This window comes from Scylla paramamosain, chromosome 6, assembly GCF_035594125.1.
Source record: "Scylla paramamosain isolate STU-SP2022 chromosome 6, ASM3559412v1, whole genome shotgun sequence".
NCBI classification, from domain to species: Eukaryota; Metazoa; Arthropoda; class Malacostraca; order Decapoda; family Portunidae; genus Scylla; species Scylla paramamosain.
In genome coordinates, this window is record NC_087156.1 from 28,621,997 (window position 1) to 28,649,655 (window position 27,659).

The 27,659-nt window shown below is 42.5% G+C and overlaps 1 protein-coding gene across 2 annotated transcripts in view; it reads right to left on the reverse strand.

Annotated features, from left to right (window-relative positions):
• The window catches only part of LOC135101574 (uncharacterized), a 142,956-nt gene that overhangs the window by 70,926 nt on the left and 44,371 nt on the right, over positions 1 to 27,659 (reverse strand). For both annotated transcript variants that reach the window (XR_010269309.1, XM_064005699.1), the window contains exon 2: positions 22,647 to 22,676. Coding sequence is in view for 1 of the 2 variants with exons in the window: in XM_064005699.1 (XP_063861769.1) it covers positions 22,647 to 22,676 (30 nt within the window). In the remaining variant the exon portion in view is untranslated. The remainder of the gene's footprint in view (positions 1 to 22,646; positions 22,677 to 27,659) is intronic.

The following is a 27,659-nucleotide window of genomic DNA, read 5'->3' on the forward strand; positions in this document are numbered from 1 at the left end:
TCAGCAGGAAAGACACACAAACAGAAAACTCACCCCAACCAGCCAACTAGCCAACCAGCCAACGAAGCCAGGCAGCCAGACAGACATATCACAGCCAGTCACACAGACACAGACAAAGGACAAGGGGAGGAGCCGGGAAGCCCTTGGTAGTCAGTAATGAGCAGCGACAGTACGAGGCACACAACACATTCCTGAGTTGTGATATTATTCCCTCCAGCATTAGGTGTGCTGGCTGGAAGGAGGAAGAGGAAAATAGTTAAAGGAAGACATGGAAGAAGAGGAAGAGAAAGAGGGAGAGAAGGTGGAGGAAGAAGTCAAAAGTGGGAAGACGAAAAGCGTATGAAGTTTAGAGTAACAAAAAAAAAAAAAAAAGACACTAACTGACATTTTTTCCTTAACTCACAAAAGATCGTTGGTCAAAACAAAAACAACACATAAAAGAAATAAAGAATGAAATTCCACAACGTTGCTAGTTGCTACCCCCAATTAAAAAAAGTAAGCAGAAAAAAAGTACCAGCTTTAAACATTCTTACAGCATTCCGCAGGATTTCAGTACCTTTATGAGAAGAATTAAGTGGGGAGGGTTTAGGAAAGGTTTTATCCCCCTTGCTCTTCACACCATCCAGCCAGGCAATCAACCAGCCAGCCAACCAACTTGCCAGCCAGTAAGCCAGCCAGCCAGCCAGCCAGCCAGCCACCCAGCCATCCATCCATCCATCCAGTCAGCCACTATGCCAGCTAGCCAGTATGCCAGCCATTGAGCCAGCCAGTAAGCCAGCCACCCACCCACCCATCCATCCATCCATCCAGTCAGCCACTATGCCAGCCAGCCAGTATGCCAGCCAACGAGCCAGCCAGTAGGCCAGCCAGCCCCACAGCTCCCTACGGCACACTACACGGAGAGGAAAAAGTTTAGACTGCCATGGTACCTTGGGGAGCAGACGGCGTACACACTGCTATAAGTTACAGAAGCGGGATGGTTTCAAAAGTTAACCAATCAAGAAAAAAAAAAAGACGATGAAGCGTGGATGGTTTTCGGAATGTTTTATGTGTGTAAGTAAATGAATGATTGTATGGATAACTAACTAACTTACCAGCAAACTAACTAGCAGCTAACAAACTCATTAATCAACTAACACACAAACCAAGCCAACATATAAATAAACAAGATGAAACTGAGCTAATTAAATAAACAACCAAGTAATTAACTAACTAACTAGCAATTAAGCAAATAAACAAATAACTAACAAATAACTACAGTAACTAACAACAGACTAATTCACCACTTAACTAACAAGTAATAACTAACCAACCAATAATGGAAAAATAAAAAAATAAAAACTACTAGCTAAAGTCATAGTGTGTAAAAAAGTGTTGCCAGTGTAAGCCAAAACCCTCTTATAATCCCACATCACACTAATTCTCGCTGAGGGGAACACATTCTCTGCCACCTCGCCGCTTCATGTCTCTCGAGGAATGCAGTGAATTTGCTGGGAAAAAAAAAATAAATAGTGAATTAGCTCAGTAAAAAAAAAGTACCGCATATTCTAGGTGAGACTTGATGAAAGAGTTAATTAGTGTCAGAAAGTACGGCATTTTACAGGCAAGATTTAATGAACGAGACTTTATGTTTTTACTTTTTCGGCAGGCAAGGTTTAATGAAAGTGTATTAGCAGTGTTACAGGCACCGCTTATTACAGGTGATGTCCGGTGAACGCGTTTATTAGTGTCAAAACTAAGTCATATTTCATAGTGAACACTTGAGAGAGAGAGAGAGAGAGAGAGAGAGAGAGAGAGAGAGAGAGAGAGAGAGAGAGAGAGAGAGAGAGAGAGAGAGAGAGAGAGAGAGAGAGAGAGAGAGAGAGAGAGAGAGAGAGAGAGAGAGAGAGAGAGAATTACTAATGTGCTCTAAAGCATGATATGAAATTGACCCACGTTTCGCAAAGACAATTTTATGGATGGGGACCATAAGTGTAAGTTGGCAGGCAGGTTTTATACAGGGACTGTCACGTGTAGACCTGATGACTTCTTGCAGTTTCCCTTATTTTCTTATGTTCTTAGTTTTTTATATTATTAAGTATTCCAGGTTCAGCTTGATGAGAAAGCGTTAAAGAATAGGGATCTGTAATTATCTCTGGAGATATTGTTGGCTTCATCGCCAAAATAAAATTATCATTACAATTCGTGAGTCACAGAACATCAGAACAAACTAAACGAACCCAAGAGACATACAAGTGGCAGCCAATGAATAAATCTCAGCAACCTATCTCCACCTGTCGTCGCTGTCCAGAGAAAGGCATCTTGTTCGTCGTGATGATGATGATTACACAACCTAACATATGAGTACCTGAAATATTCATCATCCACGTAATAAAGAAATCCACGCCCGTATCAAACTATAAATACTGGGCACTGGATTCAATAAAATGAGCGCCTAACACCTTTAGAACTAAGAACTGCATTTTAGTCTATATCAGGCAAGTTGACTTTCTTGTGTTGGTAAATAAATAAATAAATAAATAAATAAATAAATAAATAAATAAATAGATAAAAAATAAAGTAAAGTACAAAATTTTAAAAAGTATAAGAAAAATAAGTATGGATAGAAGAAGGTTATGAAAAAAGCGCGATAAATAAACTGCAGTAAGTAAAAACAGATGGAAAAGTGAAAAACGGTCCACGTGACAACAGAAGGAAAAAATTAAGCAAATATAGAAATACAATGTCCAAAATGAGAACTTGAAAACAAATAAAACAAAGGCAGGAAATGAACAACACACACACGCACACACACACACAGAGATGGACAAAAAACCTACGAGAAAACACACTAAATAAAAAAAAATAAAAAAAGCATTCTGCATGATAAAACAGGAAAATCTCCACTGGAAATACTGCAAAAAGTGAACAAAAAAACAGAAAAAGACAAGTGACAGCTCGAAAGACTGGCAGCGAAAAAAAAAAAACGTCAACAAATAAAAAGATAAACGCTTAAAGAAAAAAAATTCAGAAGGGAAGTAACACAAAGCGATAAAACATTCATTATGGAAAAATACAGGCAGGAAAAGAAAAAGAAAAGGAGAAAGAGAAAGAAGAAAAGAAGAGACAACATGAATAATAAATAAAGAGACAGAACCAAATGGAATATAAATCTATGAGAGAGAGAGAGAGAGAGAGAGAGAGAGAGAGAGAGAGAGAGAGAGAGAGAGAGAGAGAGAGAGAGAGAGAGAGAGAGAGAGTATAAAAAAGAACTAAGTGATGGCAAGGAAGAGAAGGAGTGAGAGGGAGAGGGAGGGAGGAAGGGAGAGGGATGAAAATAGCAAACAAAAACAAGGGCTTGCAAGAGATTAATGCCTGGTCCCTCTCGGCATGTGTGTGAGAGAGTGAGCGAGTGAGCGAGAGAGAGAGAGAGAGAGAGAGAGAGAGAGAGAGAGAGAGAGAGAGAGAGAGAGAGAGAGAGAGAGAGAGAGAGAGAGAGAGAGAGAGAGAGGGACATTAATTTTCTCACTTCTCTCAGACTCCAACCTAACTTTCTTTACTCACTCCCTCTCTCTCTCTCTCTCTCTCTCTCTCTCTCTCTCTCTCTCTCTCTCTCTCTCTCTCTCTCTCTCTCTCTCTCTCGTATGATAACTTCCACCACTCGTTAATGTCGGAAAAAGCTTGGCTAGTGATAAGGTTGATGAGTTTATTGAGCAGCGGCCAGCCAGCCTGCCAGACAAGCTCTATTTTCCTATATGGTGGAAACGGTGGGGGCGTGAGAGGCTCTGGAGAGGCAGGATGGGTGGTCATTTGTATCAGCAGCGATGTAGTACAGGAGTATCGTGGCCCGTGGGATGAAATGAGTCATTCGAGTAAGACAGTGGTTTGCTTCTTCTAGGTCTTTGTTTGTGTCCTGCTGCTTCTCCTCGTCATCTTGTTGCTGTCTGTTTTTTTGTTTTTTTTTCCTTGTATTCTTCCTCCTCTTCCTTCTCCTTCTACTACTACTACTACTACTACTACGAATATTAATGCTGCTGCTACCCCTGTTATCTTCTCATCCTCTATTCCCGTTTTTTTTTTTTCGTATTTTCTACTTACGTAAGTGATTGCTGTCGTCAGTCTCTCGCAGAAAAGCTTCCATATGAGATTAATTTCCGTCCTAACCGTCCATTTTTTTTTTCTTTCTAGCCAGGTTCCTTGATCATTCGTTTCACTCAGCCTGTCACGCGCAAGCTGACATTTGATACTGAGTCACATCTAAATCTTAATATTAATAACTCCTTTCTGATCCTGCCGCCCTCTTGTCACACTCAGGCTTCAGTCCCTTTCACGTCTTAACGCATCTACGCATATTAACTCAGCCTCTTCGTTCACTACCTCGCTGTTCCTTCGTCTATGTAATTCCCTTCGTTTGTGCATGCTAGATTACACAGTCCACACAAACACCCTAGTAAAGACGTTCATATGTATATCCTCCTTTCTCTGTTCTTTCGTTATATTCCTCTGTGTTCCTTGTCTTTCCGTGTTCTCGTGCAATACTTCCTCTTTTTTTCTTCGTCTGTGCAAGCTGAATAATACATAGTCCACACAAACACCCCAGTAAAGACTCATATATGCTCTTCTTTCTGTTCCGTGTTCCTGGTCTTCCCATGCTCTACTTGTTCCTCACAGTTGTTGGATAAAGGGAATCAGGCCGAGTGAGGCACAACGCTCTCCAGGCTGGTTTGGCGGTGTTAGGTTTCTGCTAAAGCATTCCCTAAGAGGCTCAAGTGGTGATGAGATGCGAGCAGGGAGGGAGAGGAAGTAAAGCGGCAAGCTCACGTTACCGTCTTCCTGCCCGCAGCTGCCTGGTGACTGGATGCTCTGTGCGTGGTGCGGCCTGCCTTGATTTGCTGCTTGCTTGGCGTGATTTGCTTGGTTAGTGAGTTGTTTCTAGGTTTCCGTTGAGTCTGAATGATGTGCGTGTGTGTGTGTGTGTGTGTGTGTGTGTGTGATTCTCTTTGTATTCCTCCTTATCTCTGTCTGTTTTTCTGTCTAGTCCTATGCATCTGTGACGCTTCCTAACGACCCATATGAAAAGCGACCTCTAGTACCTCGCCATCCATGAATCACGACCAAGACGATCCTCTGTCACCTAAAGTATGACCAACTCACATCCATCTACATCCACGACCACCACCACAATCATCCGCAACTACACGCACTACGACCTTCAATCCACTTCAGACCACGACCACAACGACTTGGCACTAAGGGATCGTAAAATGGAGAAGAAATGCACTTAAAGGAGATGATGAAGAGGTGGAGATCAAGTGTGATGAATAGGGAACTTGAGAGAGAGAGAGAGAGAGAGAGAGAGAGAGAGAGAGAGAGAGAGAGAGAGAGAGAGAGAGAGAGAGAGAGAGAGAGAGAGAGAGAGAGAGAGAGAGAGAATGAATAAAATCAAATACAAAAGAAACTGAGTATAAAAAAAAGGATTAAAAAGAAAGAGGAAGAGAAGAGGAAACAAGACATCAGGAAACATGAGTGAGGGAAAAAGATAGCCAAAAATAAATAAATAAATAAAAAAAAATGAGACGAGCGCAGAGGGAAGGAAAGACGGGGAACTAAAAAGAAAGAAGGTAAAAAAAACAGAGAGGAAAGACACGGAAAGAGAAAGACAGAAGAACAAAATGAAACGAAACAAAAATGGATACGCAAGTAAGAAGGCCGGGATGCAAGAGGAGGAGGAGGAGGAGGAGGAGGAGGAGGAGGAGGAGGAGGAGGAGGAGGAGGAGGAAGGAGGAGAGGGAGGAAGAGGAGGGGGAGGAGTCAATGCGTCCGAATCCTGGATGAAAATAAAATACATAAATGAATAAATAAATAAATGAATAATACACAATACAATCAAATACACTGCTGTGAATTGCTGATAAATAACTGCATGGAATTCTTGGGGAAATGAAATAAAAGAATGAAAGAAAAATGAGACAAGTTTAACAGGAAATTGTTCAGTCATTCTTCCCCCTCCCCCTCCCTCTTCCTCTCCCTCCCCCTCTCCCTCTCCCTCTCCTCTCTCTCTCTCTCTCTCTCTCTCTCTCTCTCTCTCTCTCTCTCTCTCTCTCTCTCTCTCTCTAATAAAATGTTGCAATGAAAGAGAGCGAGGATACAAATAAAGGCAAAAACAGTGAGAGAGTAAAATGCAAAACGTAAAGCAACGCAGATGAGGGAAAATAATTTAGGGAGAGCGAGAGAGAGAGAGAGAGAGAGAGAGAGAGAGAGAGAGAGAGAGAGAGAGAGAGAGAGAGAGAGAGAGAGAGAGAGAGAATGGAGGGGAGAATGCATGTTCGTTCTCTCTCTCTCTCTCTCTCTCTCTCTCTCTCTCTCTCTCTCTCTCTCTCTCTCTCTCTCTCTCTCTCTCTCTCTCTCTCTCTCTCTCTCTCTCTGGCACAATACGCGGTCTAATTTTCGTATAATTTTCTTCCTTTCACCAAAAAAATTAATATTACTCTTTTTTTTATTTATTTTTTTATTTAGCTTCACACACACATACTCTCTCATCCTCTCATCCTCTCCCCCTCTCCTCTCTCTCTCTCTCTCTCTCTCTCTCTCTCTCTCTCTCTCTCTCTCTCTCTCTCCTTAATACCTCCTCGCTAACGTTTCTCGCCATAAGCAATAAAGAGACACCACATGGACATGCAAATCCACCGCCACCACCACCACCACCACCACCACCACCACCACCACTCTTGAAGGTGAAGCAGCAGGTGGAGCTTATATATTGTTGCGGCGTTGGTGTCCTGGTGGTGGTGGTGGTGGAGGTGATGAAGAGAAAGAAAACAGTGGTACTGGTAATGGTGGTATGTGGAGTGGAAGTAAATGAGATTGTCAGGGAAAGATAGTGCAGGTGGTGGTGGTGGTGGTGGTGGTGGTGGTGGTGGTGATGTTAGTGATGGTGGAGAAGGAAAAGATGTAAAAAAAAAAAAAGAAAAATACGAGTGCAAAAAACAATAATAAAAACAAATACACACATATGCAAAGAGAACAACAATGCCAGAAATATACCCAACCCAATAAAAAAAAAAATATATATATATATATATATATATATATATATATATATATATATATATATATATATATATATATATATATATATATATATATATATATATATATATATATATATATATATATATATATATATATATATATATATATATATGATCAAGAAGAAAAAAAGGAAAATCTACAAGAAAAAACTGTAAGAAAAACAAAAAGGGAGACGAGAAGACGATTAAGAGAAGCAGGGAAAACACTGGCTTGCTTCCTTGGGTTCGTACTCTCAAACTTTGCCGCGTCTTATCTCCACGACTTCAGGCAGGCTCTAATTGAAGTTATTGGGGTGAGGGAATGCCTCCATGCCTCTAGTGACAGTTCTCCATTTTCAATAGGAAAGACGTCATTAATATTCCATGTGGCCTTTGGTATTAAAATCTTTCGCGTCTTATGTCCACGACTTCGAACGGACTCTAATTGACGTTATTGTTGGAGGTTTTAAGACCGTTTTCATGATCTCATTGATAGTTTAATACGGGTTCTGCGCCTTCAACATGAAAGACATCCATAAGGTCCCGATTAATATTTTCTGTGGCCTTTGGTATTCTATTTTTTTACACATCTTATCTTGCTAACTTCCAACAGGCTCTATTTGACGTTATTGCCGGGAATTTCAAGACCTTACTGGTTGTTTAACACGGGTTCTGCGCTTCCGGCAGGAAATATATCTATGTATAAGAACCCGATTAATATTCTGTGGCCTTTGGTATTCTAATTTCTTTCTTCGTTTTATCTCGTCAACTTCCAACAGACTAATTGAAGTTGTGGGAGAATTTTCAAGATCTTTTCATGACCTTACTGAGAGTTTAACACGAGTTCTGCATCTTCAACAGGAACGACATCCGTAAGAACCCGATTAATATTTTCTGTGGCCTTTGTTATTCTCAAATTTTCCCGTGTCTTATCTCGACATCCAACAGTCTGAAAGTGAAGTCATTGGAGGGCTTTCGGGGCTGTTTCCGTGACCCTATCGATAGTTTAACCCTATTCCTTCTCACCTCACGACTCGTGATCATAAAAAAATATTATTTTATATTTTCGTCCTATTCTTCATGAGCGTGACCTTTTCCTTTTGTGCTCAGTATGCATAAATAATGCAAGCTCTTATATCCCAGACAAAAGCAGTGTTGAAATTGTGAGCTAAAAGATGAAATGAGTGACGTGAGTGAGTTTGCATTAAGGCCACGGCTGGGAGCGACAGGCGGTGGCGAAGGTGGTGGTGGTGGCAGTGGTGGTGGTGGCAGTGGTGGTGGTGGTGGTCGTGGTGGTGGTGGTGGTGGTGCTGGTGGTGGTGCTGTTATTACGCCGTTTTAACTTCAAATGTTTCCTCTGTTTCTTGTCTCGCTGTTTTATTATTTCTAGCTGCAGGTGCTGTACTGAATTTCTACTTACAGAAGAATAGAATGTTTATTTATTTTTATCATCTTTTATCATCATTATTATTACTATTTTACCTTTTGGAAGTTCATATTAGCGGGCTTCCTTTCCTCCAACCCGAATTCTGTGCCCTCGTATATCCTCTTTCGCGGATGCACGAGGAAAAAAAAGACATTAGTTTCTTAATTACCTCCTCATCAACTTTTGGAACTAATTTTATTTACTTCCAACAGAAACTCTCTTTTTCAGCTAATTCTTCTATATCTCAGTCATTTATAATCTTCCCAACTACATTTTTTTTCTGTAGCGTGAACCAGTCTTTTTTTGTTCTTTTCGTTGTCGCTCTTTTCTTTTCTCTTTTCTTTTCCGTTAACATCGCCTTCCTTTTTCTACATTGTTGTCTTTCTTTTAATTTTTTGGTCGTGGTTGTTCTCCGTTGTTGTCTCTCTTTTCCTTCTTCTTTCATTGTCATTCTTTTCCTTCCTTTTGGTAGTCTTATTCCTCCTTTATCTTCGTCCATCTTCCTCTTCCTTCTTCCTCGTCGTCTTTCTCCTCTTTCTTCCTCTCTCATCCTTCTCATTTGTCGTCACGGTCATCTTTCTCCTCCTTCCTCTTTCCTCTTCCCCATCATCCCTATTCCTCTTCGTCAGGCGCGCACAGCAGCCAGCCGGTCCGCTCAGAACCAACAGCGAGATAAAGTCTTTTGGGCGGTCATAACCTTCATTCGCGAGGTAAGAGATAAAGAAGAAAAACATAAAAGAGCGTCCTTGTGTCGGAGAGCCAGGCAGGTGAAGAGCCGGACCTTTCTGAGACCGCTGGCCGTATTGGGGAAGTAATATCGTGGTTCCTCATGCCGTGGGAGCCGAGATGAAGAGCCACAGGTAAGGTGGAAGGAAGGAAAGAAAGAGATGTGTCGTACAAGAAAATCTGGCCATTAATTTTTGAGGGGAGTTATGTGGTAGTGATGTTTTGGTTTTGGTCTTGATAAATTGAAATAAGAATGGACCAAAACATTTAAGACAAGGAGGAGTCTCAGCAAAGGGATGTGAACAGAAAAAAATAAAATAAAAATAAATAAATAAATAAAAATGACAGGAAGAAAGTGCAGAGGATAGAAGATGGTTATGAAAAGAGATGTGATAAGAATGGCTGAGAAATAATAGAAATAATAATCTTCACTACATATTTCAGGGGAGATACAACTGGTTCTTATCTCTCTCTCTCTCTCTCTCTCTCTCCTCTCCTCCTCTCTCTCTCTCTCTCTCCTCTCTCTCTCTCTCTCTCACATCCTCTCTCTCTCTCTCTCTCTCAGTGCAGATTTCTTTTTATCTACCCCCTCTGTTTGTTTGTTTTCCTTGTTCTTCCTTTGAACTTTTCTCGTCTTCCTTCCTTCCGTCCTTCGTTTCTTTTTTCTCCTTTCTCCTTCCTCCTTTTATTTCTCTTCTCCCTTCCTTCCTCCTTTTCTCTTTCCTCCTTCCTCTTCTCCTTTTTTTCTTCTTTTCTTATGCCCTCCTATCTCTCCTTCCTCCTTTTTCTTTTTTCCTCTTTTCTTCCTTCCTTTCTTTGCTTCCTTTTTACTTATTTCCCCTCTTCCTTCTTGCCTTCCATCCTTCCTTCCCCGTCCTTCATTTTCCCACCCCTTCCTTCCTTCCTTAATCCATCCACCCATTCATTCATTCTACCCGCCACCACCACCATCACCACTACCACCACCACCACTTCCCATGCCAGCCTCCAGTCGACACGTTGCTGGAGGGAGAGGCGGAAGGTGGAAGCCCCGCTCTATTCTCTCCTCGTCTCCCTAACGTGGTTTACAGGTATTAGTGCCCGGCTCAGTAGCTCTCCTGGTATCTGTTCCTCCTGCATAATCTTACTGGCAGGAGATTACGTGGAAAGAACGAACATCAGGAGACTTGTTGGGATGTGTAATCTTCTTTTCTCCTCCTGTGTTTCCCTCCTCCTGTGTTCTTTTTTGTCTTCCTCCTCCTTCTTGTTCTAGGCATTGCATTGTAGAAAAGTTTGGATAGAATAGGATAGGTTAGGATAGGATAGGATAGGATAGGATGGGATGATATGGGAGGGAGGGAGGGAGGGAGCTCTCTCAATACTTACTTACTTAACGCACGAGAGATTTACTGTGAAAAAAAAAAAAAGAAAAGAAACACCAGTAAATGAGAGAATTATGACAAAACAGAAGTCTTTCTCTTCCCACCTAAGAAGAAAAAATGAAAACGGGAATTGTGGAATGAGAATTTTCATTAAGAGGAAAAAAAAAAAGAGACGTAAAGATAAGAAATATAAATAATGATGAGAATACACAGACCACAGAATTAAAAAAAAAAATGCCCTTCACTGAAAACGAAATAAAAAAAAAATATATATATACATAATTTATCCTTTCTCTCACCAAAATAAACGTAAAAAAATATGTATAGGGAAGAAAATACAAGGAAAATAAACAAATTGGTAAGAGAATATTCACGTAATACTTTGAAGGTAAAAGGAATGATAAGGAAGATAAAAAGAAGACGAAGAAAGGGAGAAGGAAAAAGGAGGAGGAGGAGGAGGAGGGAGGAGGAGGAGGAGGAGGAGGAGGAGGAGGAGGAGGAGGAGGAGGAGGAGGAGGAGGAGAAGGAAGAGGAGGAGGAAGAGGAAGAAGAGCAGGAGCAGGAGCAGGAGGAGGAGGAGAAGGAGGAAGAGGAGGAGGAGGAGGAGGAGGAGGAGGAGATGAAATGGAGGCGGTGACCTTCTTTTCTCCCTTCCTTGTCTCTCCGACACAACATGGCGGGAGGAGGGATGGGAGGAAAGAGGGAAGAGGAATGACACTAATTAAGGAAGCTTAGAGTTATTAACATAGAGGAGGAGGAGGAGGAGGAGGAGGAGGAGGAGGAGGAGGAGGAGGAGGAGGAGGAGGAGGAGGAGGAGGAGGAGAAGAAGAAGAAGAAGGAAGAGGAGGAGGAGGAGGACAGCAGTGTAAGTGATGGTTGAATATAGTGTCAAACATTACAAAACCAAGAAGAGGAGGAGGAGGAGGAGGAGGAGGAGGAGGGGAAGAAGGGAGGAGAGAAGGAAGTAGAGAAAGAATCTAAAAGCGGAATAAAGAAAAAAAAAGACAAATAAAACAAAGTGAGAGGTAAAGAAGTAAGATGTGTTTAAAGAAAAAAATAAAAAAAAAAACAAGAAAGAAAAACGAAGACGAAATGAAATAGAAAGATAAATATAATTAGCATAAAAGGTAAACAAGGAAGAGAAAAAAAACTGAAAACAGAGGACAAAGAGGAAGGGACAAACGAGATCAAGGGGGGGACAGAAAAAGAAAAACAAAAGAGCAACTAGAAGAATATGAAAAGAGGAAGTAGAAGGGAGAAGAAAATAAATAAAAGAAACGGCGAAGTAAAGGAGAGAGAGAAAAGAGTGAGGAATTGAGAGAACAAAACAAAACATTTAGAAGAATGACTAGAAGTAATGAGAAGAGGAAAAGAAAGGGAAAGGAAAAGAGGGAAGATGGTATGGGAAAAGAAAGAGAGAGAGAGAGAGAGAGAGAGAGAGAGAGAGAGAGAGAGAGAGAGAGAGAGAGAGAGAGAGAGAGAGAGAGAGAGAGAGAGAGAGAGAGAGAGAAGGACAAGGGAGAGACAAGCAAAGGAGAGATAAGAAGTAAAGGAGGACGATCATAAAAAGTGGTGAGAAGAGAGAGGCGACAGACTGTAGAAGGGACGAAGAGGAGGAGAAAGAAGAAAAATAAAACAGAGAAGATATCAAAAGAGGGAATGATAATGGCGATAACAAAAATAATAATAATAACGATAATAATAATAATAATAATAATAATAATAATAATAATAATAATAATAATAATAATAATAATAATGACAACAACAACAACAATAACCACACATTTCTGTTCATCCTCATCCGAATCCACATCCGTATCCTCTCTCTCTCTCTCTCTCTCTCTCTCTCTCTCTCTCTCTCTCTCTCTCTCTCTCTCTCTCTCTCTCTCTCTCTCTCTCTCTCTCTCTCTCTCAGGAAGTACAATACAGATCAAAGTTATATGTAAAAATAAACGTTATTCCTCCTCCTCTTTTTTCCTCCTCCTCCTCCTCTTCCTCCTCCTCCTCCTCCTCCTCCTCCTCCTCCTCCTCCTCCTCCTCCTCCTCCTCCTCCTCCTCCTCCTCCTCTTCCTCCTCCTCTTCCTTCTCCTCCTGATCTTCTTCCTCTTTCCGCTCTAAATTCCGAACGGTGAAATCTGCTTAAAACGGGCGCGGAAAATAACCACTCGGGAGGATTAATGCCGGTATAATATTCAGAAATAATCGCGGAGGCGGCGGAGCGAGCAAGGCCACGATGGGAAAGGCCTCGGGAGTGTGAGAGCCGATCATTCTTCGCCAGGTGAGAGGGAGTGCTAGGTGTGCTTACTGGTTCTCTTGGTTCTCTGTCTCTGTCTGGTTCTCTGTTTATCTATGTTTCTCTGTCTGTTTTATCTATGTGTGTTTCTCTCTGTCTATGTGTTTCTGTCTGTCCGTGTCTCTGTCCCTCTGTGTTCTTGCTTCTGCCCTTATTTTCTTACATTCTTTTCGATCTTATTCAACCTTACCGTCGCCAACTTTAATTTCCCTTTCCCTTCATTACTCTATATTTCCAACAGACATTTATCTTCACGTAGCTTCTCCTTTCTCACCAGCTACATTTTCCCTATTTTTTTGTCCGTCTAGAGTGTCTGCTTTTCACTAACCATAATTTCTCAACTCTTCTTCAGCTACACCATCTCTTCTCTCCCTCTTGTATCCAGTACTCAGCAGGGGTGGAGGCGGCTCAGCTCAGGTCACGTGAAAGGGCGGTAAGAATAAATCCCCACATGAAGAGCAAGGCCGGCAGCTCCTCGTTACACTTCTCCCCGGCGCAGTAAAGATCTTTCCAAAATGATCCATAAAGGGTGTAGTAAAGCACTTTATTACTAAGAGAATGGGGCATACGGTCTTTTTCTTACTTCCTGGTGTACACAAACTCGTTCTCCTTCAGTTCCTACTCCTTTTCTCTCACTCCTACGCGTTGCTACTCTATGTATGTTCTTTTTCCCCTCGTTCCCTGTCTTGTATGCGGTCTTTCCTTCCTCCTTTCCCTTCCTGTCCTTGTACATTATGCTATTTGTAACGGAAAGATTTCTGGTGTCTAAGGAAAGCGGTAATCCAGCGCTACTCTCCTAATCTTCCTGTCTCGGTGACCTGTCTTGCTTAGAGTTCTATTTTTCTCCATCAGGTATGTGACTGTTTGTTTTTCTTTGTATTATATTATCATTCCTTCTTTTTCTATTCTACTCTGTCTCCCAGTCGCTTGCTTCCTAATAATTTCTTGTTAAACTTCTATCTATCCTCCTTTTTTATCTTTTCATCTTATTCCTCTTCCTTATGTTGCATTATCTTCCATTGCTTCATTGTTCTTTTTGCTTTCAGATATTCCCAGTCTTTAATCTATTTTGGTGCCTCATTTTGTTATCCTCCGGTTTCTCTATTCTCTTTTTGCTCCTCCTCTTTCCTTATTCTGGCATCTTTCTCCTTATCATCTTCCCTTTCCCTGTCACGTCGTCTCTTTGTTAACCTCCCACTTTTCTCTTTCTCGTATATCTCCTTCCCCTCCTCCTCCTTCTCCTTCGTTATACCATCCCTTTGCTTTCCTTGCATCTTTCTATTCTTCCTCTCTTGTTCTATTACGCTTCTTTGTTAACTTCCTAACTCTATTTCTCCTCGTCGTCCTCCTGCTTCTCCCCTTTCATCCGAACTCCATCCTCAGTACTCTATTTTCTCTCCTCCTACTGCCCTACCTGCCTCCTATCCACGTAATTTCATACCATCCCTGCTTAGCCTCTACCCAGAACCCACCCACACTCTTCCTTTGTCTTCCGGTTCACCTGACACTGCTCTTACTAATACATCCAAGTCCAGTGGATTCAATCTCGTTTTACATAAAAAAAAAAAAAAAAATCAATATTTTGTGTAGTATCTTGATTGACAATTTTTAAACATGCACCCACCCACCCACACACACACACACACACACACACACACACACACACACACACACACACACACACACACACACACACACACACACACACACACACATCACACACAAGAGAGAGGTTTCAAGACATTTATTTATCCTCCAATTCTGAACAATCTATTTAGCTCTTTAGTGAGTGGCATTTCTGTGGCCTTTTATTTTTGCTTCCTTTTTATTGTCCTTGGCCATTACTACAATCAAATATAAGATAACGCGAGCAGACACACAGACTTCCAGCTTTGATTTCACAGCGTCTAGGAGAGGAGAGGCGAGACAAGGCAAAGCAAGGCAAGGCAAGGATAGTCAAGGCAAGGAAGGGCTAGGAATCGCTTCGGCCCCAAACTGGCAACATAATCGTTCGTTTTATTGATGGTGAAAAAAGTCGTTGTCACTAATTGGAACTCGAGACCAGACTGGAGACGTGTGTTGTGTTAGAGAGAGAGAGAGAGAGAGAGAGAGAGAGAGAGAGAGAGAGAGAGAGAGAGAGAGAGAGAGAGAGAGAGAGAGAGAGAGAGAGAGAGAACAGGGATGAAGGGGATGAAGGAAGAAAAAAATCTCTGACCGTCTTCCATCAAGTCCCTTCCCACTCATCTTCACCCCCCTCTCTCTCTCTCTCTCTCTCTCTCTCTCTCTCTCTCTCTCTCTCTCTCTCTCTACAACACCTACTACAGATAATGATTTCCAGCTGTCCTATTACTCTCTTCGCCATCCTCCTCCTTCTCCTCCTTCTCCTCTTCACCCCCCCCCCCACGTCAACTCCCCTCCCTCCCCACCAGCAGAACGTCTTCTCACCCTCATGAAGCCTCGACTCCCTGTGACGGAATGATTAAGGTTTCAGGGCCTTGTCAGCCAACCCTCGGTATCTCTCTCTCTCTCTCTCTCTCTCTCTCTCTCTCTCTCTCTCTCTCTGTTTGCCCTTTCCTCTTTCAAAAGTTTTATTTCTTGTTTTGTATCTTCCTTCATTCACTCATTCTTCATTCATTCATTCATTCATTTCTTCCCTTCCATCCTTCCTTCCTTCATTCATCCATCAACTTTAACTTTCCTTCTTTACTTCCTTCCTTCATTCATTTATTTCTTCCTCCCTTTCTTCCTTCCTTCCTTCCTTCATTCCTTCATTCATTCATTCATTCCTACCCATGTGGCAGTGACTATTATTGAACTCTCTCTCTCTCTCTCTCTCTCTCTCTCTCTCTCTCTCTCTCTCTCTCTCTCTCTCTCTCTCTCTCTCTCTCTGCTCTCTCTCTCTCTCTCTGTTTAGGTCCTCGCCTTTGAGGAAATTATCGCGGTGAAGTGGTTTAATTTGCCACAGTGGAGGGCGTTTCCGGCACTTCTATACCAACTGCTGAGGTTCCCCGTCTCGAAGGAGCACAAATGAACACAAAGGAGAAACAAACTGCAGCCAGAGCATATCTTGACAACCTCAGTGTTAGAGTACGGTTTTTTTTTTTTTTTCATCATATTTTTTTTAGTAGTAATATGTAGAAGTTCAGTGTGGTATGGTTTGTTGTGTCTTAGTGGTTTTTAGTGGCATGCTTTCTTGTGGTATGGATTTTTAATGGTGTTTTTGGTATTATGGTAGTGTTTGTGACAGAGAGGAAAGAAGGAAGGAAGGAAGGAAGGAAGGAGGGAGAAAATAAGGCTACCTAATGGTTTTTTTAAAATATACATATGTTATATAAAGGAAGGAAGGGAAGCAAAGGAAGAAGAAAATTGTTACCTAGAGGCATTTTAAATATACGGAAGAGTAACACGTGCAGGGTGGTGAAATGTAAAGGTATTGTACTGCACACCTGTCTGTCTCTACCTGTTGTTGAGATACGAGCTACTTTAAATGGAAAATATAAAGAAAAGAAAAGGCATGGAAACAAAAGGCAACATTCCTCCGCTTTCTTTTCTCCTCCTCCTCCTCCTACTCCTCCTCCTCCTCCTCCTCCTCCTCCTCCTCTCCCATACCGTTGCCTTCCAAATGGACCGGAAAGAGAGCAGAGGGAGTGAGGGAAAGGGGATGAAAAACGGGAAGGGAAAATGGATTAGTTTTCCTTCAAACTCGAGCTGGGAGTCAATAACAAAAATGGGTTTTCTTATCTGCATTAATCAATCATATTTTTCTTTGCTTTCTCTCTCTCTCTCTCTCTCTCTCTCTCTCTCTCCTCTCTCTCTCTCTCTCTCCTCTCTCTCTCTCTCCTCTCTCTCTCCTCTCTCCCTCTCTCCTCTCTTTCTCTCTCTCTCTCTTCTTCAGGGAGTAGCATTGTGAGACTGTTACGTAGGACAGTCTAATTGAGAGAGAGAGAGAGAGAGAGAGAGAGAGAGAGAGGAGAGAAGAGAGAGAGAGAGAGAGAGAGAGAGAGAGAGAGAGAGAGAGAGAGAGAGAGAGAGAGAAAAACTAATCTGATACACACACACACAGAAAATCAAGAAGCAGACAGAGGCAGCCACTAACTATACACCACACACACACACACACACACACACACACACACACACACACACACACATACACACACATACACACACACACACATGAAGACGACAGACAGATAGATAAACAGACAGACAAAAAGACAGATAGACAGTAATCTAAAACCCCCACACAGACAGACAGATCACAAACGCACACAAACACGCAAACAGCCAAATGGACCCCAACCTCCCCCCCCAACCTCCCCCCCACACACACACACACACGGAGAGACGGACACTGGGCCCCGCTAACAGTCGCTCCGCCTCGATATTTCCTCTCCAAACGACACTCGAGCGTTGCCTTTATTTTCATTACTGCCTGAGTGAACTGCTTGTTTATTATCAATCAGCCGGGATCCGTAATCAAAGACCGGCCGGGAGGGAGAGGGAGAGTGATAGGAAGTGATGGGTAGTGATGGTAGTGATCGGAGCTAGGAAGTGAGTGAAGTGAGGGAGACAGTGAATGTGATGGGAGTTGAGAAGTGAGACTAGTGATGGAAAGAATGATGGTAAGTGATAGTGATTAGAGGTGAATAGTGAAAGTGATGGGAATATAGGAGTGAGTGAAGTGAAAGAGAGAGTGATTGGATCTGAGAAGTCAAGAGAAGTCAGGGAGAGTGATGGGAAGTGATGGAAAGTGACGCTAGTGATCGGATCGAGGTTGTAAAGTGAGAGAAGTGAGACAGACAGTGGAGTTTCAAGACACTTCACAATATACTGGACTTGCTTTCGGGCTGTCCACTTAGAGGATTAACACGTTGAGTGAACCTTGTACTAGTTTTGGGGTTGCTTTTGGGTCTTTTTAAGGGATGACCACCTTCAATGGACATTTTTTTTCTTTTTTCCTCTCAGTTTAGTTGCCCTCAGTCAGCGCAAGTCTTACATTAAAAAAAAGTCTTGAGGTTTACGAGTAGATACTGGTGAATACTCATAGAAGGTGCAAGAGGAAGAGAGTAAAAAGAAATATGTGAAAGACAGGGCGGTGGTGGGTGGGGTTTCAAAGAGCAGTCAGTGGGAGTTACATAAAAAAAAAAAGGCTTGGAGTTTACGAGTAAATATTGGTGAATACTCGTAGTAGTTGCAAGAGAAAGGGAGTGAAGATGAGTATGTGAAAGACAGGGCGGTCGTGAGTGGGGTTTCAAAGAGCAGTCAGTGGGTGAACTTGAGAAGGCTTCTCTGTATTAAATCTTGACAACTTCAGTGTTAGAAGAATATTGTTTTTTCATCTATTTAGTCACGATGTATAGACCTTCCGTGCGTGTTTCCTTGATGTGATTCGTATGATTTTGATTACTTTATTTGTGGTAGTTTTTGTAACGAAGAAAAAGGAAGGAAGGAAGGAAGGAAGGAAGGAAGGAAGGAAGGAAGGAAGGAAGGAAGGAAGGAAAAGTAAATGAAAAAAACAGGGGAGGAAGTGAAGAGATTATTAGGCAGAGAGAGAGAGAGAGAGAGAGAGAGAGAGAGAGAGAGAGAGAGAGAGAGAGGGAGAGAGAGGGGGGAAAGGAGGGTAAGAGAATGGAGGGGAGGAAGAGCCCAGAGATCATTTAGCTACATTACCTTCGCGATTAGTGTCAGGTGTAGGTAATGATGTGATCTCCCCTCCTTTCTCTCTCTCTCTCTCTCTCTCTCTCTCTCTCTCTCTCTCTCTCTCTCTCTCTCTCTCTCTCTCTCTCTCTTCCTACTTTCGTTCTCTTCTACCTTCCTTCTTTATTTTTATTCCTTATCTTTCCTCTCATTTCCACTTTTTCCCTTTTCTACCATTATTCCTTTGTTTAATCCTTCCTCCAGTTATTTCTGTATACATCATTTTCGTGCATATTCTTGCCTTCCTTTCCCCTTTTTCATTTCCATTCTTTTTACTCCATACCAACATTTCCCTCTCCATTCCCTCACATTTCTTCTCCCTCCCTCTAGTCCTGGTTCTCTCCTTTTTTTTTTTTTTTTTAAACTGGATCTCTCTGGAACTTAATTCTCCCTCTTCCTTATTTCCTTTTGTCTCTCCAACTAGTCCTATCTTTTTAGTCCTTCAGTTTCTCTCTCTCTCTCTCTCTCTCTCTCTCTCTCTCTCTCTCTCTCTCTCTCTCTCTCTCTCTCTCTCTCTCTCTCTCTCTCTCTCTCTCTCTCTTCCCAACCTCATTCCATCTGCTTTCCTCCTTCCTCCCCTTCTAACCTCACCTCATTTTCCTTCCTCGATCTCTCTTCCCACATCTCCATCCTTCCTCCTTTTCCTTAGCCCTCCTGTCTTCTCTTCCTCCTTCCCTTTCTCCCTTCCCCACCTTTATGTCCATCTTTCTTTCCCTTCTCCCTCTCCTAGTCCCCCTTCTTCTCACTCTTCCTTCTCCTCATCCATCCATCCACCCTCCTTACCCTTCCTCCCTCTCTCCTCCCATCCTCCTTTACCTCCTTCCCTACCTCTATACCACCACCATCCTTCCTTTCTTCCCTCCTTCCCTCCTTCCCCCCTTCTCTCCAGGCGCTCAATAAAAGCTGGAGGGGCATCCAAGAGGCGGCGGTGGACAAGGAGGAACGCAACGACCCAGATGAAGGCTCCTCTTTGTTGTTCATTGGATAAAAAAGAGAGTGAGGGGGAAGTAATCACTGAAGGCGCTGCTTTGGTAAGGTGCTCTACCACAGAGTCATTTTCCTGATGAGGCAGGTGTGAGGGAAGGTGTGATGTGCAGGGAGACAGGTAAAGAGAAAAGGTGCGGGAAGGGTGAAAGGAGTGTAGTTTGAGGGGTAAAAGGCAGTAGGTTGAAAGTGCGTGACGGGTGAAAGAGGGTGGTTTGAGGGGAAAGGCTGTAGGTTGGAAGGTCCGTGAAGGGTGGCAGGAAGGTGGTCTGAGGGGGAAAGATTGTGTAGGTTGTGTGGTTTCATAATGGTGGGTGTGGGTGAGTGTATGTGGGTGTTGTTTATTTTTTAACAGTGGTTTTGTTTACAGTAATAAAAGAGGAAGAGAGGATGAAATGAAATGGTGAAGAGGAAGGAGAAGAATGAGTAAAAAAACGTGATCAGTCGAAGGAAGAAAGAAAGGAAAGAAAGGAAAGAAATGAAGGGGAATATAAGCAAAATACGACACGTGATGTAGAGGGGGAAATAAGGCGGCACAGAAACATTGTGAAAAGAGAGAGAGAAAGAGGAGACGTGAACTGTGAGAAGGAATGAGATGGAAAGGAGGATCCGGAGGCAGGCAGGCAGGTAGCGTGTGGGAAAAATAACATGAAGAATGAGTCAGGGAGTGAGAGGAAAGCGAGGAAACAGGAGGCAGGGAAAGATGCACAGGATGGAGCCAGGTGGAGCAGACAGGTGGAAGAGGAGGGAGCAGGTGGAAGAGGAGGAAGCAGGTGGTGAGGTAGAAGGTGTAATGCAGGCAGAAGTAGAGCAAGGAGCCTCGTTCATAATGCAGCGGCCGCGCCAGACACAAAGAGACCTGCCCGCCCCTACCCCGCCACTCCAGAAGACACGCAGGTGACAGTGTGTTAAAGGTGCAGTGAAGGACGGGCGGTGCAGGGTGACGCCCCGGGCAAGAAGCTTCGAGTGTGTGGGATTAACAGCAGTGGAGGACTGGCACGTGCTTCAGAACCACTGCACGGGGGAGGGAAGAGCGGCGCGGCACCCAGGCAGCCCGGAAAGTGAAGCAAGGCAAACACTTCACCTGTAACTGTGAGATGAGATGACGTGCAGCTCAACACTGTCAATACAACACGTGTGCGGCGGCAGGGAAACAAATAACTGGCAGTCGTGATGAATACACGACAAAACACAAGGTTACACGTTACACAGCAGTCTGGGCAGTAATGACCGACATCTCACTGAAGAACGTGCTCGGACAGGCGGCGCTGGCTTCTAATGAAATTTATACGGACATAAACGAGACGATTACATTATACTGAAGATGAGGCAGAGAGAAATGCAGTGACAGAAAGGAAACAAGACGCAACTAGCAAAAACAAGCCACTTTCATTAAACACATCATGAATAATCCTAACAAAAAACCGTGACGGGATCGAGAGAAATGAGCCTCTCATACTCACCACACCACAAGGAGTAAGGAACACTTAAGTCAACCGATGCGGTATAACCCTCAACATTTCACTCCTCGGCACTCCGGGGAAAGACTTCCTCCACATGCGGCAGTCTGGAAGTGCGGAGTAATCTTAAAGCATGTATAAATAAGTGGAATGCGACCTTGAGCTCCTTAAAAGGGTGGGAGAAGAATTCGGCTCGACGCGCACGACATCCGAGGCATAAACTGTGCCGGTGGTGTCTTTGCTTCCCGCCGCGACAACTGAGGGAGCCTTGTCTCAGGGCCCTGGCGCCACTCACGACAGCCTGCCGCAGTAAAGTATCAGTAGCGGGAGGTCACGAGAACAATAAAGGGAAGAAATGTAGTACGCGACATGGGAAGACTGACAGTAGCATTCCCAATACTGTACTTTAGGTGAAGAGGAGGATACCCAAGAGATACGAAAACTTTAAACAAATAAACAGTTAAATAAATATAGAAATAAATGATCAAGTAAATGAATAAGCAAATGTAAATAAAACGCATGGATGAATGTGTCCTTCCTCTAAACTACGAAAACTAAAAACAAAAAAATCGAAATGCAAATACTAAAAAAAAAGTTCACCGCTTCCCCTAAACTACGAAAGCTAGAAAAACAACGAAATAAAACACATAAACAACAACAACAAAAAAACATATTTACTCGCCTTTTCCTCAAAAGACTGAAAAGAACGAAAAAAGGACTATAATCATGTTAGTTTAGTCTTGGCCGTGTGCTCGTACAAAAGCCTGAGTTACGGTCAAGTGGACGAGCTAACATGCCCGCGCTGAGAGAGATAAGGCCTGGTAGACTAATGAAATATAGAACCCAAAAACTGGAACGAGCAGGCGAGCGGTTTAAAGATAGTCAGTCTACTGGTGATGACGGCGACCTTCCTGCCCACCACCACCGCCACCACCACCACCACCACCAGGAGGGAACATTGATAAGACAAGTCACTAGAACGGAATTTTACGAAAAGAGCAAAATTCGTTAGCCTAAAATTATGAAAAATCTCTTTAAGGCTCCCAGAAAGAGAGACAAATGTTAAAAAAAAAAATTCAACACAACTCCATCGTTAGAAGGAGAAAAATCTAAAAAAAAAAATAAGGCGTCCAAAGAGGGAAACTTTAGAAAAAAAAATGGTGGAGCAAAATTTCATATATATATATATATATATATATATATATATATATATATATATATATATAATATATATATATATATATATATATATATATATATTTATATATATATATATATATATATATATATATATATATATATAAACTGTAAGGCGGCGGAAGAAACACGAATTTTAAAAATTGGAAAAAGCAGATCTGAAAAATGTTAGCAAAATGCAGTGAGTTTAAACAAATGTAAGTAAAAAAAGAAAAAAAAAAAAGAGAGAGAGAGAGAGAGAGAGAGAGAGAGAGAGAGAGAGAGAGAGAGAGAGAGTAGAGAGAGAGAGAGAGAGAGAGAGAGAGAGAAAGAGAACTAAACATTCTATTTCCTTGTCTTCTCTCTTTATGAACTCTCCACACACGTGATGCAGAGAAAACAGCACACAAAAACACAATATTAAAGTTTCCAAAGTCGCTACAGAAGAAAAAGCAACATCTTCCTTACCTTGCACGAGACGGCAGCGGCACTCAGCACCTGGAAGGGAGAGAGAGAAACATTTTAAGCCTCCACACCATAAAGAAATCTGTCTGTTTACTTATTCATGTATTCCGCAGTGCTGCTACCTGTAGACTGATCCGCTCAGGTGATGCTTTATATGGAAACAGTTAAATAAATGAAAGATAGATTCAGCCAGTTACTGCAGGGGAAATAAATCCAGGAATAAATTAATAGGAAAGATTTAGGGGAAGGGAAGTACTGGGAAGATAAACCCAGGTGTAGAATATTAATGAGAAAGATAAGACAGGGAAAAGGAAAATGCAAAAGAATAAAATATTAATAGAAAAACAGTAAATTCAGGAAAGGAAAATGCTGAGAGGTAAATCTTGAAAAACGCTTGTGATTAACTTGCTTAAACATCTGGAAATCCACTAATGGCAGCGAGTTTGAAGCACCATTCACGCTACCACCACCCACATCACCACAATAAATGTTGCAGGATTAGAAAAAAAAGTAAACTAAACTGGAAATGTAAGACAGCAGTGGATTACATAACAGCTACCCTACTAACCAGTTGTCATGTCTGTTGCTACTTTAACTACAACAACCTTTCTTGAATAGACTTAACAGATTATGTAATTTACATTTACACCATGAAACCACAACCTAGCATGACAGTTTTGGGTGTAATGTAGAGGCAGCAACAATCGAAGAACCAAAAAAAAAACCTGTCTGTAGTAGCGTAACCAGTGACAACAACAAAAATTCAGACTGCAACTCCACTTCCCTGATGTATCCACCAAACACGTGCAAGTATAGTACGCAACACTCACCAATCTCTGGCGCTCTGAGGTGTCAAGGCGAAGGGTAAGATGTTCACAGGTGTAAAGCAAAGACGAACCAAGTGCCGGCCCCCTCACTCCCTTTTGAACTATTTCTGCTGTTCGTCGCCAGAGCGCAGCGCGTAAGTGACATATCTAAACAAGCTAGTTACCAGTCCCTTTTCACCTAGCACTTAACTATATTAAACATATTTCAACACTAATAATACAATACTCGAACAAACACAATACAATAAATGTTTAAACAGTACTGTGTTAAACATCAGACCAATTCAGATTCACTGCATATCAAAACGGACAAACAGAAGCAATAACAAGGTACAAGAAGAGTGTTAACTTAAATATGTCAGACAACCTGGTGTTAGAATTAGAAGACCCTTGTGTATAGACTAGGGAAGTAAGGAGCAGAGAGAGAGAGAGAGAGAGAGAGAGAGAGAGAGAGAGAGACGAACAACAACAACAACAACAACAACAACAACAACAACAACAACAACAACAACAAGACCAAGAGCAAGAACAAAAAAAAAGAAGAAAGAAAGAAAGAAAAAAAGAAAGGGGAAGAAAGTAAAAGAAAGAAAAAGAAAAAAATACTAGCTGAAAAAGAGAGAGAGAGAGAGAGAGAGAGAGAGAGAGAGAGAGAGAGAGAGAGAGAGAGAGAGAGAGAGAGAGAGAGAGAGAGAGAGAGAGAGCGCATCAGAGGACGGTCAACACTGTCTACATGTCCACACACAGCCAAGTCAAATGAAATGTATGCAAATGATTCTGGAGCTGCATATGCATGAGCTGCGGCGGAGAAGGGGACTGGAGATCTTAAGCGGGAGAGGGGAAGTGGCTCGGGGTGTGGATTAAGAGAGGAATGGAGAAGAGCAGCTGGAGAAGAGGAGGAGAAAGGGAGGAAGGGTGGTTGTGGTGGTGGTGATGGTGGTGGTGGTAGTGGTCGCGGTGGTGGTGGTGGTGGTGGTGGTGGTGAGCAGATAGGTGAAGAAGAAAAGGAAGAGGAAGAGGAAGACGAAGAAGAAGAAGAAGAAGAAGAGGAAGAGGAAGAGGAAGAGGAAGATAAACAACAACAACAACAACAACAACAACAACAACAACAACAACCAAGAAGAAGAATTTACCAGCTGAAAAATAATTACTTGGTGGGGGAGAGAGAGAGAGAGAGAGAGAGAGAGAGAGAGAGAGAGAGAGAGAGAGAGAGAGAGAGAGAGAGAGAGAGACACACACACACACACTCCTCCTCTCAATACCCATCACAAAGGCAGCCATTCCATCCCGGCTGAACTAACCAAGGCAGAGGAGGTGACCCACAGAGGCCGCGGCAACTCAACCCTCGTAACTAAGACCCCTCCACAACACAGGACCGCCTCAACATCCAAGAGGAGGAGAATAATCAGTCCTCTTAGTCTTCTCGCCTTCCTCCTCTTCCTCCTCCTCCTCCTCCTCTTCCTCCTCCTCCTCCTTCTGCGTCTTCCGTAAGTGTTTAATTTACTGGTATACGTTTGTTACTCTTACTTTTTTTCTTCTTGTCACTTTTCTGCGTCTTCCTCTTTTCTTCTTCCAATTCCTCCTCTTCCTTCTCCATTCCATGTTCCTACTCATCCACCCCTCTTCTTTTCAGCATTTTTAACAATTATAAGTGTTTCTTATGATATATCACGTCTCATACTTTAGGTTAAGTAGTGTAAGCTATCACAAAACATACTCAAACTGCCCAAATAAGTTTGCTGTTGTCATTTCGTTGTGTTCGTTTTGTCCATCTCCTTGTCCTCGTCCCTTCCTCCCGCGACTTTTACTACTCTAGGTACGTCCTCCGGTTTAGATTGGATAGCATAACTTATCACAAGCTGACTTTGTAAGGGCCAATAAGTTTGCTGCTGCTTGTTCTTTGTGTTTCTCTTATCCTCCTCTTTGTCCTCGTCCTCATTTTCCTCTTCCAGCGACTTTTATTACCCTACATACATCCCTCAGTTTAGATTACATACCGTAGGTTATCACAAACACACTCGTAATGGCCAATAAGTTTGCTGTTGTTTGTTCTTGTGTTCCTTTTGTGTTTCTCGTCTTCACTCTCCCTCTCTTCTCCCTCTTCCCAACCACTGAACGCCGCAGCGAACAAGTCCTGCGTCACTGAGTGGCTGTTGAGTGTTCGCCGCGACACTGTCTCCTCGTAAAGCTGAGAGGAAATCTGGGTTTCGGAAACCGCGAGTCCTGAAGGCGGTCCAAAGGCAGCTTCCTCCAGACATTCATAGAGAAATTTGCATTTACATGACCGCTAACGCCTCTGGGACGCTGCTGCAAACTTTTTCTGGGAGCCTTCAGCAGAAAACGACCTTAATACGGTAGCGAAACATTCTGAATCGCTGACACTTGAACGTCTTGAAGTCTTTCTCACAATGCCGATGTTTTCTTGCCAATGTATGTACTACACGCTCGACTCCGTCCATTCCTCCTGTATTTTCATATTTTTTTTTATCTTATTTTATTTTTCTTCTGTACGTGACTCCTGAAACATATGAGGAAATTTTATCATCTTTTACTTTTAACATAACAGGGCTTTGACTGGGAAGAGTAAAAAGAACAAGGTACCACGTTCTAAAGATACTCTTGTTATTCCAATACTTACTAGATCAGAATTCCCAAACACTTTGACGTCTTATTTCAACCACTTTAATTACTAGACTTTAAAGTCTAGTGGAAGGTAGTGAGATTTTTGATGGCTATTTTCATGATTCTGATTTTACTTTTAACGATTCTGTATTAACAACGAGAAGCAAAAACATGAGAACCCGACAAATCATCTCCGTCACCTATGAAAAAACAGTCTGCCTTTGTCAACGCCACTAGTGCATGCTTTGAGAACATTCACCTCTGCTCCGGGCCTCAACTCACTCGTTATATATTCAGCTTTGATTCAATCACTATTAACCGCATAAGTCCACTCGACATTACACCCACACAAACCACAAGCTTTAACTCACCACCTCACAAACCACAAGCCATTACCTCGACACCCCCTCTACACGCAAACCAAAAGCCTCAACTCACTCGCCACTCTCTCCACTGAAGCCACAAGACACAAATTCACTCGTCTCTGCCTCCACACAAGCCACGAGCCATTGGTACGGACGGAGATAAGGAATGGAACATCAGAAGACACATTCCCGTCGTCATTTCCAGCCCTCACTGCCACATCAATTCCACGTCTCCTCTCCAGGCCACTCCACGACGCTACGTTTATCTAAAGCCACCCTTGAGTCTGCGCCCTGATGATCTTATATTCTCGTCCATCATACTTGAACCACAACCACGGCCCCTCGTACTACCGCTACCCTTCCCTGCTACCCCACACTGTTTCTGCTACTGCTACTGCTACTGCCATGGTCGCTCCTACGGTCACTGCCACTGCTGCTGATATTGCCCTATCCACTGTTGTTATTGTTTATGTTTGCCGTGGTTATAGTGATTGTTGTGGTCTGTAGTACGAGTGTAACTTTTGTTTGTTGGACTTGTTTTGTTCTGTTTTTTTTTTTTTTTTTTGCCTGTAACTTTTGATGGAGTTTTTTTTTTTTTTTTTTTTTTTTCGAAATTGTCAATTTTAGGGTGTATCATTTTCATGGCAGACAGACATGCAAGCAGACGGGCCAACTGACCGCCAAAGCACTGTGGAGAATATGACGTTTGTTATAGTTACTTCAAGTGAAAATAACAAGTAACTCCTCGCTTGAGCTTTTACATCATCCCCTCTTCTTCAGGAACATTTCACTACCCTCATCCCTGAACATAAATGGACGGTCCTTCTCTTAAAATATCAAATGGAAGCTTCACATCTTTTTTTCTAGCTAAAACAGTTTTCATGAAGTTAGGTGTTCTTTATCGCCGGTCCCATTTCTTTTCTTCCTTCCTGTTGCTTACTTTTCACAGGGACCTCACCCGTCTAAGTATGGAGTACTGCTCCCACATATGGAGAGATTCAACTTAATCAATCCTAAACAGAGAGTGGAGTCAAAACTTTTCTTCTCATGGATTCCTTACCTCTAACAGGCCTGCATGATTCCCTCGTTCACGCTGCAATGTTGCATGTCTTACTTCTATCGTTACTTCCATGGTAACTGCTCTTTTGAACTTAACTGCATGTCTTCCCCCGTACATATTCTAACTCCTTTTCTGTCCACATTAC